Source organism: Pan troglodytes, chromosome 16 (genome assembly GCF_028858775.2).
Source record: "Pan troglodytes isolate AG18354 chromosome 16, NHGRI_mPanTro3-v2.0_pri, whole genome shotgun sequence".
Lineage (NCBI taxonomy): Eukaryota > Metazoa > Chordata > Mammalia > Primates > Hominidae > Pan > Pan troglodytes.
This window is the reverse complement of record NC_072414.2, coordinates 30,488,612-30,511,484: the sequence shown is the minus strand read 5'-3', so window position 1 is coordinate 30,511,484 and position 22,873 is coordinate 30,488,612. Positions and strand designations below refer to the sequence as shown.

Sequence of the window (22,873 nt, the reverse complement as noted above, 5' to 3'; positions counted from 1 at the left end):
TACACTTCAGAGGTACGTTTTTTTTCCTTTTTCTCTTTGCTGCTTTGGTAGTAAACTACAAAATGACCAAAGCCACAGTAGAGAGAGGAGAATTAACTAAATGCTCAAGAGAGTTACCAGCAACACTCATCACTATTAAACCATAGAAGATTATAGATATGGATCTGTGTGTGTATGTGTATTTTTTAATGGAGAAGACAATAAACTTCCCAAATCATTTCGCAAAATGACTTGTACTGATGAGGTCATGACCAGAGATAGAGCTGCGTGTGAGTAGATGAAAGTCCATTGGACTCTTAAGCCATTTCTGGATCCAAACTTGCCCTTTTACATTGAGTGCTGGAACAACGCTCTCACAGCTCTGCTTTCTGTTTCAATCAGGACCCAAGTAAGGATTTGAAAAAACGATGTTTAGTAACAAAAATGACTCATAATGGTTACCTGTATTATCAACCATGAAAAACAATATCTTAAAACCAACCAAGATTTGTAAGAAAGGCAGGACTCGCTTAAAATCTAAACACCACCATCATCACCCCTCACTTCCTGCACTTGGGTCCTCAGTCTTTGACTTCTCCCCCAAGGTCCTTAATGATGATTCTGAGGCTGCCTGACCTTGTGTAGTATCTCAGGTATTGCTCAAGATTAATGAAGTTAGCCAAAGATGATCTTGAACTCCCAACCTCAGGTGATCCACCTGCCTTGGCCTCCCAAAGTGCTGGGATTACAGACGTGAGCCACCATGCCCGGCCAAAGTTAGCCAAAGAAACCAATGTAAATAATTTTTAAGATTCAAGTCAGTGGCTTAGTAGCTGAAAAAATGTATACATTGCTGGGAGCTAAGGACTGCCAAGATAGTCTTGCCTCTGCCATTCCCCGTCAGGAACTGGGAGACAGTAGGACAGAGCAATCCTAATGCCAGGATGAAGAGCACTAGTTGCAACCCTGAAATCTCACCTTTGCTTGGGAGATGTCTCTTTAACAGCCAACCAGTAGTTTGGTGCATTTGCCAAGTGGGAGGGGTATGGCTTCTATCAGCCCAGCTCCTGAGATTAATTGTCTTATCTCCATTCCCTTCCTCTCCAATCTGCCTTCAGAGCGTGGAGCTGCCCATTTGTCCCCTCACTGCCTTCTCTCTTTCCCCAGGAAACCTTCCCATGGCTGCAGAGCTGCCTCTAAAGCAAGACTAGAGGCAAAGCCAGCCAACAGCCCCTTCCCCTCCCATCCCAGCTTGGCCCACATCACCCAGTTCCGAATGATGGTGTCTCTGGGACATTTAGCCAAAGGAGCCAGCCTGGACGATCTCATTGACAGCTGCATTCAATCTTTTGGTAAGTTGGCTAACTGCCCACAGGCATAAAAATCACTCTATTACTTTGTTCTTCCTTTAAAAGTGCTTTACGGAACAGCAATCTAGATTGTATTTTGGCTTTAAAAATAGCTTTTGAGCCTTTGAAATGTTGGAGACAGTCTGCAGAGCCTATGGCACATGACTATGTGGGTGTAATAGGTCGTGATGAGAAGTGCAATTTTAAAGTGAGAAAAGTTAGGAGAGTTTGCATTTCCATTTTTCTTAGGATGGAGGTTTTTCTTGTGATGAAAAATATCATAAAATGATATTGTGCATCTGGTGCTTTGAGACTTTTCTGTCCTTGCCTTCTTGGGGCACATAAAGACTGTTACATGAGCAAACTTTGTTATCAAACAGAAATTGGAATCATTTGGAGGAATAAAGTCCCAATAATTCCCCTTGCAATCTGGAGGGCAGATGTGGTGGAATAGGAAAGGATTGGGTAAAGCCAGGAGGTTTGTGACGAGAAGACATTGGTTAATAAATGTTGCAATGCAGGGTCAAGGGGCTGGGAAATAAATGTGGACACGCACATTTCAGACGCTGCACTCTGTCAGCACCTTTGCCCACCATGAGGGAGGCACAGCTTAGTGCAGCCGTCAAGCAATTATCTGAAAAGATTTTCTTAAATGTTATAAGTGTGGTGTATTTTTGGATTTTTATTTGTGAAATAGTGATTGAAAAGTACTAAATATTTCCTCCCAAAAAATGATTAAAATTGATGGATTTCAATGAAATCATTGAATTCAAAGATTTCCAGCTTCCTGTTCCTCCTGTGGACCCCTTTTTGTATCCCTCCATCTCCCACGGTGAAGCAGAGGAGCCTGTGTGGCACAGCTCAGACATACCAACCCCCCCAAGCCTACCCCAACCCTGGGAGCCTCCTGGGAACCTAAGGGAGGCTTAATCAGATCCTAGGCAGCTCAGGATCCATGAGATCTCAGAATGACGGACTAGTGGCTGTGTGTGTTAAGTGCTTGCTCAGACCTTATGTATAGAATTGGGAAATACTTGACATGTTAGGGATATTCATTTAGTACAATGTAGTACAGCATTGAACAGTTTCAACTATTTCAACGTTGGTTTGAAGTAATGGTTCTCAAACAGAGTGTCAGAATCACACATGGAGGCTGTTTTTTGTTTGTTTCTTTGTTTTGTTTTTCAGCACACATTGCTGGGCCCCACCCCTAGAGTTTCTACTCCAGTAGGCCTGGGGTGGGGCACAAGAATTTGCATTTCTAACAAGTTCCCAGGCCATGCTGATGCATCTGACCCAAGAACCGCACTTCGTGAATCATTGCTTTAAAGTGCTGTTTGTTGTAGACTTTTTAACTTGGAAAAGAGGAAGAATTTTTAGTATTACTAGTTTAGCATTAAATTTTCATTAGATTTCTCTTTATTTTATACTTCAATCTTATTTCACACTTTAATCATTCAGTTAAGATGAATCTAGGAGCAGAATGAATGGCTTTCTATTTCAAAATAATCTCCTTAGAAAATATGCTGCGAGGAGATAAACTAGAGGATGGTGGAGACCGGGGAGGCGCGGCTGACATGGGGCCATTGTTCATCATGTACTCCACTCTCACTTCCTTCCCAACCTGAATAAACTGCGAAGTTCCTTACACCATTTCAGCAGTCAGATTTACTCGGCTTTAGCAGGCCGCCGTGACTATTTCCTGAATAAGGATTTTTCTTCTTTCTGTTTCACTATTGAAAAAAGAGGGACGAGAAACGTGTTTATCACACCACCTTCCTTCCTTCCATACCTGTTGTGCAACTGCCGGCCGAGTTCAAGACTGTTTTTCTAATCTTCAAAGCATCATGTTATCAACCTGAAAAATACATGACTGATTCTGAAGTCCTTCCCCCCAAATAACCAAGCCTAATTCAATCCCCTTAACAGACCTTCCAAAGGCAACGACAATATATTGTGTTCTGGAATATGTTGAACTGAAAACAGTGGCTTAAAATCCCAAAGCTGTAAAAGTCCCATTGAGTCTAATAGTCTTTTATCCATTATCAAGCAGCATTGGTTAAGCCCTTAATTGTATCTGACACTGTGCTAGGCAGTGCTCAAGAAGAATTACAGCGACCAAACTCTCCCTTCCATTAGAGCTTACAACACCTGAGAAACATACTGTTCAGGAAATATATATATATATATATATATATACACACACACACACACACACACACACACATATATATATATACACACATATACAAAGGACAAAGGACAGGATATATATATATATATACACACACACACACACACACACACACACACACATATACAAAGGACAGGGTGATAAATACCGAAGGCATGCAGGAAGAGTAAGTTTTTATACCATGTAGAGTTTGAGTAAGTGCACCTCATGGGTGAGGACATAGGTCAAGGAGAACAGCCACCATTTGTTTAAGTCCCTCACGGGCCAAGGGAATGCTGCGGGAAGTCAGTAAGGTAAGATCTCAGGGTTTTGTGTATTATGTACTGAAGAGTTTCTCATCACAGTACATGAAAGAGGCAAAAAAGAAAAGACGCTCTGTGTCTGGAAGGAACAGAAGCCAGCACCTTTTGTCTGTCTCTCTTCTTGCTCTTTGGTTGACCCATCTATGGGGCTGGGACATGGAAATTGGGCTACAGAGGAAATGGAGCCAGGAATCAGCAGCAGACTTTATGAGGGAGAAAAGCCCATAGCAAAATATATGCCTGTGCTTCCGTAGGTCTCTTGAAGAGGTAATCTGACAGTGGAACAGAGTGAGGCTAATGCTTCTCCTGAAGTTTACCTTACTGCTTAGTTTCTCAGGTTTGTAGAGAAAAGTGGTGCTTTAGATTAAAGCAGTCTAGCTAGCTTTTTGTTAATGAGTTTAGATGTCTTCTCATTTTAAACCCACGAAAAACTGTACAGAAGTGTGGAGGGGAAATTATTATCATTATTATTATTGGTACTCTTTTGCCTCAGACCCTAATTTCAGCTACTCCACCCAGCAACTTGAATAAAAGAGGGAAAGAAACTGTTTTAAAGAGAAAGACTGAATAATTGTTAATTTAGTTCCTACTGCCTCTCAACCTCACCTTCTTGCTTTCAGGAGGTTTGAATTGGCTACAGCTGTGCTGTCCAATGCACTGGCCACATGTGGCTATTTTCGTATACATTTCAATTAAAGTTAAATGTAAGATTTCATTTCTAAGCCTCACCAACCATAGGCGAAGTGTGCAATAGCCACAAATGGCACCTACTGTTGGACAGAGGAGAGAGCACTTCCATTGTTGCAAAAAAGTCAGTTGGACAATGCTGGAGAGGGTAGATGTTTGTCTCAAAGGAAAAAAGGATAGATTTTCTGCAAACTGTGGGATTTGCATTTTGCTAGCATTTCTAGATAAGAGTCTGAATATTGCTTAAAGCATCGTGGGCATTCAGAAGTCTCACTGATGGCTATCTCTTTAGCATTATTAACCATTAATTACCACCCACACTGTTCTCAGAAGAAGGACTTATATTGCTTTTAAGGGCAGTGGCTAGTACATATAAATTAAGAGCACTTTCAAAGGCCTCTAGCAAGCCTCTCAGTGTCACACACAAGGTTACAGATCTGTGACTAGAAACTTACGGCCTTGAGTCATAGCTCATTGCTTTAACCATGAAACAACCCACTCCCGCCTTCTGTTCTAACCAGAGGTCATGCTTTACATTCTCAGCATATTATTGCTAGTTAATCCTCTCTTCAGCTGAGCATAATAGGGCAAATCATCACAACCTGGTTACACTTATGTCAAATATATGTGAATCACACCATCTGTTTCAGAGGTAGAAAAGACCTATGAGATCATCTGGGCTTTTAATTTTTTTCCCTTTACAAGAGGGCTGCCAGCATTTGGGGCCAAATGGAAGGCTTCAAATGTCTGAATTCACAAAGCTCTTTCCTTATCTCCCTCTCAATGCAAGACAACTTCTGACAGCATCGGAAAGAAAACTGCACACCTGCCTCAGAACGGGCTCCCCCAACACACATACACAACTCCACCCTAGCAAGCAGACCTCCTACTCCCAGCGAGACGTGGGAAGAAGCTCCATGTTTCATCTTACCTATTAGTGTGAAGGGAAATGCTTCCTAATATCTTCTATTTATGGACTGACTTATTTTTTCTTAGAGTTCCATTTGTATTGATGTTCTTTTATACTGAGAACAGCTCTGAAATAGGCAGGTCAGATATTACTCTCTCCATTGAACAAACAGGAAAATAAACCTTTGAGAATTGAAAGAATTTGCCTTGTGCCCCCAGTCTCAAGAGAGGATGTGCCGCTCCTGTTCTCCTTCCACTACCCCTAGCAGCCACTTGCAACCTGGGATGGGGCAAGCCTGGATCTCTCTCCTAAGACAGGCCTTCCTACACTCAGGGGAGACCTGCATGCCACATAGGACAGGGCTGCACCTGGTGCCCACTCTTCTGCAATCCTGGTGTCTCCCCAGTTAGAAATGAAACTCCATTCAATGTAAGAAATATTGATTGGACCCAATCTATATACCAGGTGTCTGCCTGATATTCTCTATTGAGCAAAGTGTGAATCAGTGAATTCTTGCGTGAATTGTACTAATGCTATCCAAAGACCTTCCAAACTAGAAATACCCCAAAACTAATAAGTATGTTTTCTCCACCATGGAGCAGTTGGATATTAAAAGCATTTTATAGGTCTCAGTTTATTGAAAGTAAAACATTCCATCTCTTTTCAAAATGGGAGCCGCAAAAGGCAAACACACACTCAGGGCCATAGCCCTCTCCGTAACAAAGGAAAGATTAGGTATTTCTTACCACTCTGCAACTTGGTCTGTGCACCAAAGAAAGGTGCCCAGAGGGCAACAGGAGCATAAGACCAGAAGCCAAGGGCCATGACATCATTGGGGATGTAGACCTAATAACAGGCAACACCAAGGAACAAAGTCAGTTGTAGTGTCAGGAAGGGGCGGAAGCCTTAGCCACTGTTGATGGCAGGCCCTGTGTGAAGAACACAGCTTTCCCAGAAGCCTCCTCAGTGGAACCTCCCAGTTGCTAGTAGTCGTGGCTACAAGATTTCACGTGTAAAGGATGGTCCTCGCGGGCACTTGCATCCTGAGGCTTCTAGTCATCAGAGCAGCTCCCAGGCCACTCTTAGCCCTCTAGAATGAATTAGCATTATTATAAGACTGGACACTATTTATTCCAAGGAGGCCTTTGCTGCATCTTTGATGAGCAGGCATCACCAGTTCTCCACGCTGGTCTGCCTTCTCATGAGCATGGGTTTCAGTGACTGCCAGGCCTGAGAAAGGAGGAGATGGGAAATCCCCTTCATTCATATCTGTGCTCTCCTGCTTGGCAGTGTTTGTTGCAGGCCCCGCTGTAGAGAACAGAGGCAATGCTTATGCGTAAGTTAGACAGTGTCTCAGGAATTCTGAGCAGTTCAATTCAGTAAAGCCATCCAGAGAGATGAGTTTTACTGCTGAGAGATCTGGAGACAGACAGTGGACAGACAGTAGTTTAACACTTATTGTGGACTCTGTAGGATCCTGAGCCTTTACCTAACTTGACCCAATTAATCCTCCCAACAACCCTATGAGGTGGTTGTTATTTTGCTCCTTTAACTAATAGAGAATTGTAGCTCAGGAAAGTTAAATGACCTGTGGAAAGTGGTTCAGTTCATTAGTGAGAGAGCTGCTGAGATGTGAACTCTGGTCAGTCTTCCCCCGAGGTTCACGTTCTTTCTGCTGTTCCAGAGATTCTCCAACTTTGGCGTGAGGAATAATCAGGGAGTGTGTTGAACATTCAAATTCCTCACAGTCAACCCCAGAGATTGCCATTCAGCCAGCAGTCACTGGTTTGGATGGAGGTGACCCATGAATGGATGTTGAGAAATACTGTTGTATAGCACACTTGCTTCCTGAACATCCCAGATCATTTTTCTCAGACATCCTAGGAAAACCTGAAGGGCACAAATCTCCAGGGAAGCAATAGAGCATATAGGTTTTTCAGCTATGTGAACTAGAAAAGCACATGGTGAAGCCAGCCTCTTGGAGATCTCTAAAACAATCCAGCCAGATCTAATGAGATCCCTGCCTAACAGCAGGTCTGAAACCCTGGGAGCACTTTTATCAGATTTTCCTGCATTCCTGTCTCTTCTCAACTGCAGTAAGCCCCCTATAAAATGTACAGCACGCCTGTCTGTTGGCTATGTAAATAGAATGTGGATGTCTGTTACAACTACAGTTTGATTCTTGCATTCAAAGGCCATATTCCTAGTGTACATTTCCACCTTTATTCAACACTCCAGTTTCCTATGGTGCTGGGAGGGTCTACTCCGTAACTTATGCCCGTCCCCATGGGTCAGAGGACTACAGTAGTGGCTTAGCTGGGGAGGAACTGGGGAGTGCTGCTCCTGAGTACTTACCCAAAAGTACTACTTTGGCAACAGATTATGTAAGGCAATATGTTGAACTGAAGTTTATGAAATCTGTGATGAAAACACATTGGGAAACTGTGTGAAAGCAAAAACAGTCTTTTCAGTAATTGACAGAAACAGCTGTGTTGGACCCTGAGACCCCTGGAGAAGGTCATCTACAGTTCGGGCCCCAGCCGCAGCCCACCTGCTGATGTTAGAACTTGTCCACTCCTGCCCGGAACAATTATAGCTGCTGTGTCTTGTTCTGGAGTTACAGTGAGCTTTGGCTACAACCTAGTTGGGGTTGCTCTAGAGTGGCTGGAAGGAAAAGAACGGGGAAAGAGTGAGAATGTAAGCAGAGCCAGCTTCCTGGGCATGCCACCTCTGAAGGCCCACAGGTTCCCATGCTTGGTTTAATGCTGTCACAGTCTTGAAATTGTTAATAATTTTTGAATAAGGGACCATCATTTTTAATTGCACTGAGTCCCACCAACTATGTAGTCAGAGGTCTGTGTAAGAGCCACAAGACCAGAGGGCAAAAATAATTTGCCATATATTGAAGACACATAGAACGATGTGGATTTATGTCTTAATTTCTTTCTTCATAGATGCAACTGTGAAACAAAAATTATTTCATTATCTCCTAGCAGTGGTGTGCTGGGCTGGCTCATACCAGCTCACAAGAGGAGATTGTTAAATTTTCAGGAATTTTGCAAGCTAGTTATTAAACACAGCCATGATTGAAAATGAAGTTATATATGCTTACAATTAAGTTATATTAAAAACAAAGATAAGAAATACTCAAAACTCACCACTTCCTAATTCATGACTACATTTTACTATTATCTTTGCTTTTGAGGTTATGTCTGTTATGTCTACCTGGTACAAACGCTATATGATGGTATGCTAGCATGCATCTTTTCCCAGCTCCGTGTTCAGTGAAGTCATGTTAGTAGCTTGTTAGTAGTCTGTTGTGAGTATTTACACTGTGGAAATCAACAAACATCACTAATCAGGGCTTCCTTTTCAATCCCTCCCCTGGAGAGCCCATTGTTAAACATTTACCAGCACACCACTGTTTCCCAGATACAGAGGGTGCTTACATAACAAAATGTTGAGGTGGGAAGGGACCCTAAAAGCTGGGATTTCTATTTTTTATCTCTTAATTAAGAGAAAGTAATAATTCTGCTATTATTTTGCTTTCATCTATGTATCTTATAAAACAACCTCTCTGTGTGTTCTTCAAAGGAAAGGAACAATGGACCTTAGAGATAAGGAAATCATGTATCAGTGTGGTTGAGAAGTTTTCTTAAAGAAGTGACAATGGAACATGAAAACAGCATGAGAGATTCTCATTCTGAAGTCAAAGTTATTTCGTGTTTTTATTGTTTTAATTCACCTCTAAAATATCTCTAAGATTAACCAGCCTTGTTTCTGACCAACCCTCAATTTTGTGAACTTTTGTTCTTCATGTATTATATGCTATCTCTATTTCGATTTCTGATTCCATCTGCTTAATCATTTGCCTTCATTACCCACTGCATGGTGACAGGCACTACTGGTGTATATAACCAAGCTTTTGTTGAGTATGTTTTCATAAGTTTGTTTGCCTACTGTATTTCCAGTTTTATGAACGGTCTGTTCATATCCTTTGCCTATTTATCACTTGCTGCTCAATGCTTTTATTATTAGAGGTGTGCAAAAGCTTTTTATATAAAAAGCTGTTAACTCTTTGAATATCATCTACTATAGGCATTTTTTTCCTATTCTCATTTTCATTTTTATGTTGGTTTTGATATTGTCATGTATAGAAACTTTGGATTTTTGTGTTTAAATTTGCCCATTTCTATTTAGCTTTTTAAAATTCTAAACCTTAAAAAAATCCCTATTCCAAAGATTTAATTAATAGTCCATTGTCATTTTAATCACAGTTTTACTTAACCCAGTGTATAATTCCATATCATACATTGTCATGGATGATCAATACAAGCTTGTCAATAAGTTATTGCTGGCAAAAAAGAAGCCTTCAGTTTTGTTTCTGAGATTGTCATTTCCTTAAAACCACAGCGCTTGGACTGGTCGCTTTGTAACTCAGAGCCTCCGTTTCTCGCTGTGATACCATTAAAATGATTTCTGAGACTTAAAGTGTCTGGAAGAAGGTGTAATGGGGCGTCTCCATCACGATATTAAACTTGAAGAAAGTCCTTCAGGAATTTGCATATTTTAAGAATGTGCTTTTGGATATATTTGAAGAGTCAATATTCTTAGGATGGAGTCTTAGAAACCCAACAAATTTTTAACTCAGTCTTTAAAAATTATTAATATAGACTGTTTCTTGTTCTTACATAGACTTTGCGGTAAGATATACATAAGATCAACCACTAGCATAGACTTTTAAAATATTATTTTAGTAATAGCTAACTTTTGAGCATTTACTATGAATACCATAGTGTTTATGTTAATATTTTACATATGTAGTCTCCTTTAGTTCCCACTATTTTATAAGTTCTTGTATCTGCAAAGGTCTAACTGTCCCTCAGCATTTATACTTACTTTACAAATGTTAATAACTTTTAAAATTATTCATGTTCACCATAGAGAACATAGAAAATACAGACTGGCAAAAAGAAGAAAATTACCGTCACTCATTTTACCATCAAGAGCAAGATAAGCACTATCAACTTTCTTGGGTGTGCCTTTCTTGATTCTCTTCTATGGATATTTACATGTATTATAATCACAGTAACTTTTTGGTGATAAACTCACTATAACTTTTTGCTTCCCATAATTTATATCTTAAACAATTTTGATCTTGAAATCAATATTATTATTTATAAAGAGGTATGCTAGCACACAAGGTTGCTCTTCTATTTTAAAATTGATTTTTAAAAAATAATTCTGCTTAGTCCCTTCAAATATAGGACATAAAAGTGAAGGTTGCTTGGCAACTGAAATGATGGTAATGAGGAATTAAAGACATTACAAGAAAAGAAGAGTACTCAGTTCTTTTCAATGCTACATGCTAATTGCAGTAACTATGGCTGATTACAGTTGTAATAAATGAAGGAAACACAAAACTTCCATTAAAAATTCTTGATGTGAACTTTTTTTTATTTTGTATTACAGTGAAAGTGAGATGGGGTTTGTTGAAGAGAAACTTTACTTTCAGAAACAAGAAAAGATCTTTTGTCTGTATTTTTCTTTTCTTTTCTTTTCTTTTTTTTTTTTTTTTTTTTTTTTTTTTTTTTTGGCGACAGAGTCTCACCCAGGCTGGAGTATGGTGGCATGACCTTGGCTCACTGCAACCTCCACCTCCTGGGTTCAAGTGATTCTCGTGCCTCAGCCACCCGAGTAGCTGGGTGTGCACCACCAGAGCCAGCTAATTTTTCTATTTTTAGTAGAGATGGGGTTTCACCATGTTGCCCAGGCTGGCCTTGAACTCCTGAGCTCAAGAGATCCACCTGCCTCGTCCTCTCAAAGTGCTGGGATTACAGGCATGAGCCACTGTGCCCAGCCTATTAACTTTCTAAGGGAATATTAAGTTAGCAACTGGGTGAGATACATAGCAGAAGCACAAAGATTTGGTACATCTGTGATTCTTCAGCAGCACAGAAGAGATGGTGGGCAGTGGTGTGAAGGAAGCCATGTTGTCTACTTGTTTTTTTTTCCCCAAAGAGTAGTGAAGGGCCCTGGAGAGATTGCTGAGGTTCTCACTAGAGCCTTCAAGCAGAAGATGCTTCCTAGGATGGAGACGTACTTAGAAGGACACCAGTGATTCATTGAAATGGACAAAGGGAGTAGAGACTAGAGGGGGAAGAGGGAAACAGAGGGAAAGAGGGAAGCAGAGGAGAAGAGGGAAGCAGGGATTGCCGGTTTTGTAACAAAGAATGCAGTCACCAGAAAAGTAAGGCAGTTGGGGATGAAGCCATCCAAGAACTTATCAAAGGTATATCTTTGCCAGAAAGTGAGGATTTCTAGTTGGAGGAGCAAATGGAGCTATGTCTGTCTCCTCTTCACTGATCTATCTGAATCATGGTATAGGACTTGGTTTTGTAATCTTGTGAACAGCCTCATTTTAAGGGGGAGCCCACAATATTCAGGAAGCCAAGAAATGTCCCTGTTAATCATCTATGAGTCTATCTTGCTGGAATATAGTTATAGACTATGGAACATCCTTAAATCTGATGAGCAATTAATCACTGGTTAATTTTGGATTCACTTATTAAATGCCAAATGCATAGGGGATTTTTCACACTCTCTGCCCTTCCTCCTTCCCAGTTCATGAGCACCACAATTGGATTCCATATTTACTTCATCCAAACCTACCTTGGTGGGTTCACCATTTACCTCCAGTCCTGGGGAGTTCAGGCCAGACTGTGAATTACTGCCATTTCTGAGGGGCTGCTTCCCAGATGAGAGCCATAGGACCCTCGCCTCTGGCCACTGGACTCAGTCTTCATTTATTGCCAAGGATGAGCACTTGGTCTCGGGAATGGATGCCGGGGTCCACCTGACTGTTTGGCCTTGCTTTAATCCCTAAAGGAAAAGCTCCCTACATTTATTGTGTCTGTGGTCCCCCCACCCTCTCTGTCCCAGTGCCTAAGAGTCTCATTACCTTGTCAGCAACTACCAGTGTCTACCTGAGATGGACTAAGCTTCATTTAACTGAGAAAGTGCACCCTCAAAATTGCAAGGAGAAATGTTGGAGGAGGACCCTCTGGATTAAAAGAGACTTAAAAGACATTTCAAACAGTCATAGTATGTGAACCTTTTTTCTAAAAATTATGTGTGTGTACACATACACACTCATAGGAGTATAGATGGATCCAAATCTGCTGTATGCTGATCATTGTTGCAGCTGGCTGAGTGCATGGAGGTCCCTTACGTTGTTTTGCTCACTATGGTATATATGCTTATAATTTTCCATAATCTTTTTTTGAGACAGGGTCTTGCTGTGTCACACAGGATGGAACACAGTGATGCCATCTTGGCTCACTGCAGTCTCTGCCTTCCCAGCTCAAGTGATCCTTTCACCTCAGCCTTCTGAGTAGCTGGGACTGTAAGCATGTGCCGCCATGTCTGGCTAATTTGTGTGTGTATGCGTATTTTTTTGTAGAGACAGGGTCTCACCGTGTTGCTCAGGCTGGCCCCAAACTCCTGGGCTCAAGTGATCTGCTCGCCTCAGCCTTCCAAAGTATTGGGATTACAGGCATGAGCCACTGCACTCGACCTCTAACAATATATTAAAATTAAAAGTGTCCTCAAACCTAGGACAAATAGATGATTTAGGATTACAAAAAATTCAAACCGATTTTAGGAAATTTCTCTAAATTTTCTTAGGTGGCAAAATAGAGTGGCTGTGTCTGTTTTAAAGAAGGGAGAGGAAAATAAAGAATGAAAATGGTTACTTTGGTTACACATCATGAAAATAATTCACCCGTGTCATGTACTTGACATCTCGTGTCACAGCCCATTCCCCAATCAGCACTGAGATGCTCAATTCCTGGGTATCCAAAAAGACCAAAAAAAAAAAAAACCTGGAAATTTGTAATCTTTAATGCTACTGTCAGAGGTGGGAGTTGGAGTTGAGTAAGTAAGAGAATGTGATACTCTCCTCCACACCCCATCACACACACACACACACACACACACACACACACACACAGTTTTGAGCAGGGAAATGCCGTGACTGTGCCACAGCTGATTTCAGCAAGCGGTGAAAAGATTATGGAGTCCACGTCGCATGGCAGTCTTTGGAATCTAAAGCTGAGTCACTGAGTCTGCCATTTACCACATGTGGGGCTTGTTTGCCCGTTTTTAAAATGGAGAATAATGGTAAAAAACTTTAAAGGTGGTTTTACTTTGGGTGAAAATTTAACAAGATTGTCTTAGTTTGAGTTTTCCCAGGAGCAGATCCTGAGACAAGGATTTTTAAGTACAAATAGTTTACTTTGGAAGGTGGTCCTAGGAAAAACTGGTAGGGGAGTAGGGAAGGCAGCTCTTGGAGGGTGCATTGCCAAGTTATAACTCTGGGAGTCAGAGTGGAAGGCTCTTTTCAGACCTATCTTATCCGAGGGAAAGGAACTGGAGCATTGATGTACCAAGTCCCATCGGTCATTGGTTGAGGGCTGCTTTTAGAGGGTGTTAAGTTTGCAGCACATTTGGCCTGCCCTGCACACAGGTGGGGGTGTGAAGGGCTTCCAGAAACCTCTCAGGCTGGTGGAAGTTGAGTTGGCATGCATTACAATGGTAAGGTCTGAGAGTATGTGTGTGGGAACTTACAGGCTCTGCTACGAAGTCAAAAAGTAAATGTTAGATGGGCAAATATAGGCTACATGAAAATCCACATAAACAGTTTCAAAGCTAGTTTATAGTCATACTCAAAGTGTATACATGTAGATATGAGTATTGAAGGATGTCCTTCTGCAGGTGAACCATTTATGAGTGGCTGTGGACATTTTCATCAGATTTAAACACAATCTATGTTTTTGGTTAGACACACTGTGGGAAATAGCATAATTAGCAGAATTCAGGATGTGAATAACATAGCACAAAGAACTTAGACAAACAGGACTTCAATAAAACGTAAAGTCTTGCACTTAAGTTTAAAAATAGTGCTTCCTATATGTTCTGGATGGGGGGAAGCTGTATTAATTGTAGTTCTTATGACCAATACCAAGAGATTTTAGTAGATTGTAAATTCAACATGAGTCAGTAGTGTCATGTGTCTTCCCCAGAATATTAACTTTCCAAAAGTTAAAATAATTAGAGATTGCATCAACAGAAATAGCCTTTCCATGTTAAGGGAGTAATGCCTCCATTCTATTCTGAGGTCCAGTCCTAATGCTGACACATAGTAACTTTATTTCCTTAGCAAGTGTCTTAATGTTTCTGAGACTCAGTTTCTATCAACCTGAAAGTTAGTAGATACTTCCCCTGGATTGTTGTGAAGTAAGCATCTTACTAGAAAGTTAGAATTTATGGCCCAGCACGGTGGCTCACGCCTGTAATCTCAGCACTTTGGGAGGCCGAGGTGGCAGGTGAATCGTGAGGTCAAGAGATCGAAACCATCCTGGCCAACATGGTGAAACTCCGTCTCTACTAAAAATACAAAAATTAGCTGGGTGTGGTGGTGCACACCTGTAGTCCCAGCTGCAACAGAATACTCTGGAGGCTGAGGCAAGAGAATCACTTGAACCCAGGAGGCGGAGGTTGCAGTGAGCCAAGATTGTGCCACCGCACTCCAGCCTGGCGACAGAGCAGGACTCCGTCTCAAAAAAAAAAAAAAAAAAGAAAGTTATAATTTATGTAAAATGTTATTAAAATTCCAATCTGCAGTACATACTCAAAAACAGTAGCAATCATTATTAGTATAGACTTGTTAAGTGTTAGTGTATGGCTTTTTCAGGTTAATAATGCAGCTTGCCAGAGGATCCAAAATCATGTCATGGAGATACAAGATGGTTATAATAGCTATGCCAAAAAAATTACCAGGATGGTGTCATAATAGACACGAACAGCTATGAGACTAGAAGAGAGTGTTATAATTTAAATTTTTACATGAATTTGAGCTATATTAATGCAGTGTTTAGTAAGGAAGACCTGAAAAGTCTCTCATTTTTCAAAATATTAGGACAACGATGGAAATCCAACCAGAACTATCTTTGGGAATTTATTAGAAATAATATGGAGTATTTCATATATCCAAAACACAGGAAGAGTACAGGATGCCTGCAGGCCTTAGGAGTGCCTGAAATTAGGGACTATTATAATACTTTTAGGAGACTATTGCATATGTTCTGTGTATTTATGTGTCTCTTCTCTGTCTGACTTGCTTCTCTCTGCTTGTCAGCTCATCATTTTCTTTCACTGAAGATTTGTTTTCTACATGGCACTAACAGCTGTAAATCATGCATCTCTTACCATTAGAAATTTAATATTTTTTTCCCTCAAGTTCAGTGAAAAAAAAAAAAAAACCGTCGGGGAAGAACTTTGGTTCAGATTTGGCCAGGTGGCTACTGCTTGAATGAATTGACTGTGGCCACAGGGTTGGAGTCATTTAATAATCCAGCATTTCTCTCTAAAACCACATGACGGAATCTGGGGAAGGAGCATTTCCTAAAGGAAGGCTATTGTGCTGGGCATACGAAGCAGTATCTGTCATGACCAAGATCTGACCAAACACTAGGGTGCAGCATGCTATTAGATTCAAGTTTAGTTTCTGGATTTTAAGATGGGAATGGAAAGGCTAGAGAGAGTGCCGAGGAGATAAATGGTTAAGAAATTATACAGAAATAACATCTGTGAGGATATAAGATGGCAGAACCTGAAAAGAAGACAAATAAGTGGGTTTTCCCCTTTGTTTTCTTAATAATGTAAACATGTATGTCTCAATAGTAATAACCATAGAAGAGCTAGTATGAGTTATTTACCTCCAGTGGGACATATAAAGGGTAAACAAATTTAAATCTACCAAAGAACTGGGACTTCCCTTAAAAAAAAGTAAACATAGCAAAAGGAGAACTTTCATATCTGACCATAGTGGAATACTGGATATTAGAATTATTTTCCTGCTACCAAGAGCTATAAAACTGGACAAAATATCTGAAGCAACTATTTTTGGGTCTCAGAAAACAAGACAGACATGTGATTGTGGATAAAATAAAAAGATGTGAGGTTAACTCAAAACTCCTCTTGGCTTTCTGCCTGAGAGCACTTTACAAATCATGGTACAGGAAACTGGAGCCCAGTGAGCAGCATCTTGCCTTGCAGAGTATGTTAGTTCGTTTTCTGCTGCTGCAACAGAATACCAGACTGGGTAATTTATAAAGAGATTTATTTGGCTCACGATTCTGGAGGCTGGGAAGTGCAAAATGAAGGGACCACATCTTGTTGTGTCATAACATGGCAGAAGGCATCACACGGACAGAGAGAGTGCTTGCAAGACAGAGAAGAAGGGGACCAAACTCCCAAGATAACTAACCCTTTCCCAAGATATGGAGTTAATCCATTCATGAGGGTGAACCCCTCATGGCCCAGTCACCTCTTAAAGGCCTCACCTCCTAATACTGTTACAATGACAATATTAAATTTCAACAAATTTTTGAGGGACATTCAAACCACAGCACAGAGAGAACAGTTTGTGTTCAGGGATTCTGGGATGGCTGGCATTTGTGGAGTGGCATACAAGAGAGAAGGTATTTCCAAAGACTAAACTATGCATGGATATGATGAGACTCTACGACCCCTAATAGTTCCTGGGGGTCTTTGAGTTAAAGGAGGTCTCATGGTCTGGGAAATAATGCAGTTCCAACCAGCCAAAATGGAGAGACATAACACTTTGGGCATTCAGGTGGGATGAGAAAAAGACTATAATGTAGGAGTTGGGCTACTTTAGCCCTAGAATATGAGCTAATCTTGACTCACCCTAATGAAGCCTAAATCTGAGCTTCAACAGGATTAATTTAAGGTCCCATGAATTAAATACCACTATAAAGGAACATATTAATAATTCAAATTATCAATATTGCACTTACAATGCCCAGCATGTAATAAAAATTATAAGACAGAAAAAGAAGCAGGAAAATGTGACTCATAACCAGAAGAAAAAAGATCAATAGAAATGAACTCAGAGATGATACAAATGTTGGAATTAGTAGATAGAGAATTTAAAGCAGCTATTATAAATAAATATGTTGGAGGATTTAAAGTAAGATGAATAGATGTAAGTAAAGTAAGATGACCTTAGCAGATAAATTGCAACAATTAAAGGGACCAAATGGAATTCTAGAACTGAAAAATAAAATATACCAAAAAGAAAAATTAACTGGATGGGCTTAATACTATAGTGGATGCAAAAAAAAAAAAAGAAAAAGAAAAAAAAGAAAGGTCAGTAAAGTCAATGACAGGTCAATATCTCAGAGAGAAAATGCTGAAAAAAAAAAAAGACTAGAGTTTCAGATGATGTAACCAGAGTTTAAATGGACATGAACGGACCTGGAATAACCAGAATCTTGAAAAAGAATGAAGTGGAAAATTTACACTACCTGTTTTCAAGACTTAATATAAAGCTATAGTAATCAAGTCCATGTGATATACATATAAGGATAGACAAATATATCAGTGGTACAGAATAGCACGTTCTGGAAGAAATCTACATATATGGTCAGTTGATCCTCAGCAAAGGCACCAGGGCAGGTTAACGAAGAAAGGAGTGTCCTTTCAACAAATGGTGATGGAACAAATGACAGTCATGAAAAAAAATGAACTGTGACCTGTGTCTCACACCATACACAAAAAATGAGACGAATCAAATTACGTAACTGTAAATAATGTTAACCTGAATGTAAAGTTAAAACGATAAGGCTTCTAGAAGGAAATTTAGGACAATGTTTTTGCAAACTTAGAGTATTTTTTAGACAGGACACAAAGGACTAACCATAAATAATATATTTAGCAAATTGGACTTCATAAAAATAAAAAACTTCTCATCAAAAGATACCATTAAAGAAATGAATGGAAGAAAAATACTTGGGGAATATATATATACGTATATATATATATATATATATACGTATATATGTGTGTATATATATGTACATATATGTATGTATATATGTATATATATGTGTGTGTGTATATATATGTGTATATATATATATATCTCTCTCTGACAAGAACTTCATTTTATGCTAATATACAAAGGAAAATTCCCTGTGGCCCAGATGAATTGCCATTATTGGGACCCTCTGGCTCACACCAGATTGATTTCTGATCACGCTTTTGAAATTAGAATTAACCAAGCCCCTCCAAGGAGTCTGTAATATAGGCAGGCACCAAATCAGCTGTGTTAAGTACTTCCCTTGCATGTTGCCCTGAGAACAGGCGAAAGACTTCACTGCTGATTTCTGAAATTGGAAGGGGTCTTCATGGGGTCATCTAGTATAGCTTGTAGATCTACTCCAGGGCAAGGATGAACTCAATGGTCTAAATCAGTCTAATCAAACTTGATCTGATCCCTTGGGAGCTTTTTAAGAATGCAAATTCTCTGCTGCATCCCTGGATCTCTTGATGGAGTAGGTATTAGGTAAGGCCTTGGAATCTATTTTGAGTTCCGTTGGTGGTTTTTTGTTTGTTGTTTTGTTTAGGCCAGTCAATGAAGCAGTGGGAGTGGAGAAGAAACAAAGAAACCTGTAACTGGTTGTGATCAATTAGTTGTAAACACCACTTCAGTCAGACCGGTTTTTGTTCTGCTTTTGTTGTTATTTTTTAGTTTAGTGTGTTGTTTGTTTGAGACAGGGCCTTGCCTCTATGTCACCCAAGCTGGAATGCAGTGACAGTATCAGCTTATTGAAGACTTGAACTCTTGGGTTCAAGTGAATCTCCCATCTCGGCCTCCCAGAGTGCTGGGATTATAGGCACTTAATGGGTGAGCTGCCACCCCAGGCCCAGCCTTAGTTTTGTTGGTAAGCTACTCAGGAGGTCTTGAAAAGCCTCACCTGCATCTTAGTCTATCAGAATCTGACCCTTCCTTCAAGGTCCATCTCAAATGCTACCATCTTTATGAAGGTTTAGCCATTTCTTCCAGTCTGACTTTCCCCTTCCTCTGAACTGCCCGTGTTTACCTCCCTCTAGGCCCTGACTGTACCGTGTACTGTAGTATTGCCTGTAGGTTCTTCAGGCTGGGACAGGGTGCTTATTATATCTGCAATCCCACAGTACCTATCACAGTGCTCTTTGAGCAAAGAACTCTGGTCTTGTGATGAGAAAAGCCAAGCCTAGGATGCCAGCTCTGCCACTTGATGGTATTATCCGTGGGTTAGTGATTTATCCAGGGGTGACATTCAGAATATTTATGTGTGTGTGTGTATATATATATGAATGAATGACAGGGTCTTGCTCTATCACCCAGTCTGGAGTGCAGTGGCACAATCACGGCTCACTGCAGCCTCGACTTCCCTGGCTCAAATGATCCTCTTACCTCAGCCTCCCAGATAGCTGGGACCATAGTCATGAGGCACCATGCCAGCTAATATTTTTTTATCCTCAGTAGAGATGAGGTCCTGCTGTGTTGCCCAGGCTGGTCTCAAACTCCTGAGCTCAGGCGATCCTCCCGCCCCAGACTCCCAAAGTGCTGTGATTACACGTCACCACACCTGGCCTTCAAAATATTTAACCAGCATGGCACATGTCCCTTCATTTAGACGCCCGCTGGCCAGCCTGGGGATTAGCCCTGTCTTTATGCTTTTCTCGTCGGTAAAGTGGATACAGTCCCTACCCACCTCAAAAGGTTGTTGTGATGGTCAAATGAGATAATGCATGTGAAAGTACTCTGTAAAGTACAAAGTGCTATACAAATGTAAGTCAGGGTTCCCTGGTGGTATTTCTAGTGCCCGTGTGTGGGGTTGGTTGCCCAGCCCTCAACATGGTCTCATGGTCTGCTCTGCTCTGCTCAGAGCAGTCTCCCAGGAGCAAACCAAGGAGTTGTTGAGTAATTGAGCAGGACACTGCAAATCTGAGAAATCCTGGAATCAACCTGTTAGGTCCTAAGGAAACTCAGAATATCAGCTCCTTCAAGGATGGCCCCTTTTTAGGCCTGAAAAATATCAATGTTTCAGTACATATATTTTGGAAAAGCTAAATAAAACAAAAACCTAACAAGGCTTTTTGAATTTTAACCTAAGTTTTCCTTATTTGAGGACACCTTGTTCTATTGCACAATGACCTTAAAATTCAGGATCCTTAAAGATATCTGGGCATCTCAGACTCATCTGATTGTCACCATATGGCAAGGAGCTGCTCTGCCTAGATCTGTAAATGGAGTTAAACGCCAGAGACATTAACATAGATTAAAGGGACAGTCTAAATCTTAGTCACTGCTTTGTCTTTATAGTTTCTTGCCTCCTCTTTTTACCCTTTTACTTCCTTAAAAACTGTCTTAATTTCCTCACCATCGCCTTCCCGCATGCCCTCAGGTCTGCAGATCCTGGGGATACAAATCCTTAGCCACTTCTCTCTTCCAAATGCATTTCACTCTTTCCTCATATTCAGTGCCCAGTTACTGTTTTGTGTTTATCATTAGTTGCCAGTCAATGTCAATGTTTGTTCTTATATGCTTTGATTTAAATGAAGGAAATGGCCCCAGTGTAGTGTGTACAGCAGAGAACTAGAGACTGTAGGGAACAGACAGAAAATAGACACAACCCTTTTACTTACTCTTGAAGGATTCCCATTTAAAAGGCAATGCAGGGATGGGCACAGTGACTCATGCCTATAATCCCAGAACTTTGGCCGGCCGAGGTGGGAGGATCGCTTGAGCCCAGGAGTTCAAGACCAGCCTGGGCAACACAGCAGGACCTCATCTCTACAAAATATAATAATAATAAAAAAGAATTAGCCGGGCATGGTGATGTGTGCCTATAGTCCCAGATACTTAGGAGGCTGAGGTGGGAAGGTTACTTGAGCCCAGGAAGTCAAGTGTGCAGTGAGCCATGATTATACCACTGCACTCCGGCCTGGGCAACAGAGTGAGACCTTGTCTCAAAAAATAAAAATAAAAACAAACGGCAAAGATGAGTTCATGTCCTTTGTAGGGACGTGGATGAAATTGGAAATAATCATTCTCAGTAAACTGTCGCAAGAACAAAAAACCAAACACCGCATAGTCTCACTCATAGGTGGGAATTGAACAATGAGAACACATGGACACAGGAAGGGGAACATCACACTCTGGGGACTGTTGTGGGGAGGGGGGAGGGGGGAGGGATAGCATTGGGAGATATACTTAATGCTAGATGACGAGTTAGTGGGTGCAGCGCACCAGCATGGCACATGTATACAAATGTAACTAACCTGCACATTGTGCACATGTACCCTAAAACTTAAAGTATAATAATAATAAATAAATAAATAAAAACAAAAAAACGGCAATGCAGGACTGTGGTAGATATTAATAACTTTAAAACATAATGATAAAATAACCAGGGTGATAATTTGTAGCCCCTTCTTGCTACTTCCTAGCTGTGGGACATTGAGTAGATATTTTTACCTCTCTTGACTCTGTTTCTTCATGTGTGAAAGAGAGAAAACATCGATCATGCAGAATTGTAGTAAATATTGAGAGCATGTCTGTAACATGGCCTAGTTCACTCCTGGCACATGGTGGATGGCTCAGTATATGGTGGCATTTATTATATTCTCATTTAGCATGCAGGCCAGCTCTGGAAACCCTCAATACCCAGGTAGACTATGTGCTTTTTATCTTTACAGCTGTCAGGGTGAGAGGTAGTGGTATCTGGTGGAAAGGGCAGGGTTTACCTCAGAAGACTGGAACTCAAGTCACAGCACTGTCACTCATAAGATGGGTGACTTTAGGCAAGTCATACCACCTTACTGTTTCCTCACCTATAAAATAATGCAAATAATACCCATCTCTCAGAGTTGTGAGGCTCAGATGAGACAACGTGTGAGGAGAGAGTGGTCATTCATAAAACGCTAATAAATAGAGGTTATTAGTACTTCAGCACCAGGGTGAGGGTTTCATGTGCCTACGTGACAACTGTCAGGCACCCTAACTATTTGGGACCCACAAGTTAACCAGACATCCGTGGTGTGAACTCAGTTCAGAACCTTGTTCTCCTCAAAAGATATTAACACTTTTTTCTTATCTTGAGTGCCATCTCTGGATTATCTCTCTGTTGGGAGGGGTAGGCGTGAGACATTATGAAGCTCTCATTCTGCAAAGAGCAAATTGAGGCTCAGAAACAATCAGGGCCATCCCAGAGCCAGGCAGCCTGGGTTTGAATCTCAGGTCTACTACTTACTAGCTGTGTAAACTTGGACAAATTACCTTACTTCCTTGCCTCAGTTTCTTCATCTGTCAGATGGCACCTGTCTCACAGGGTTAATATACGTAAAGGCTGTCTTGAAACAGTGTCTGGTACACAGGAAGTGCTCCAAGTATGTTAGCAAAAAGAGAAGATGGGGGTGGCTAAACCTTGAATGTAGTTCATTTCTTCTGGTTAGATGCTGCATTTCTTCCAACAATCTCAAATATTTCTCCTGGTCTCCCCCATCTTCCAATAAGTAACAACATTGTTAGTTTCAG

General features: G+C 40.8%; 1 protein-coding gene across 3 annotated transcripts in view; it reads left to right on the top strand.

Moving 5' to 3' along the window:
- Positions 1–22,873, top strand: part of RASGRP1 (RAS guanyl releasing protein 1) — a 75,351-nt gene that overhangs the window by 3,668 nt on the left and 48,810 nt on the right. For all 3 annotated transcript variants that reach the window (XR_010151348.1, XM_510293.8, XM_016927918.4), the window contains exon 2: positions 1,147–1,331. Coding sequence is in view for 2 of the 3 variants with exons in the window: in XM_510293.8 (XP_510293.2) it covers positions 1,147–1,331 (185 nt within the window). In the remaining variant the exon portion in view is untranslated. The remainder of the gene's footprint in view (positions 1–1,146; positions 1,332–22,873) is intronic.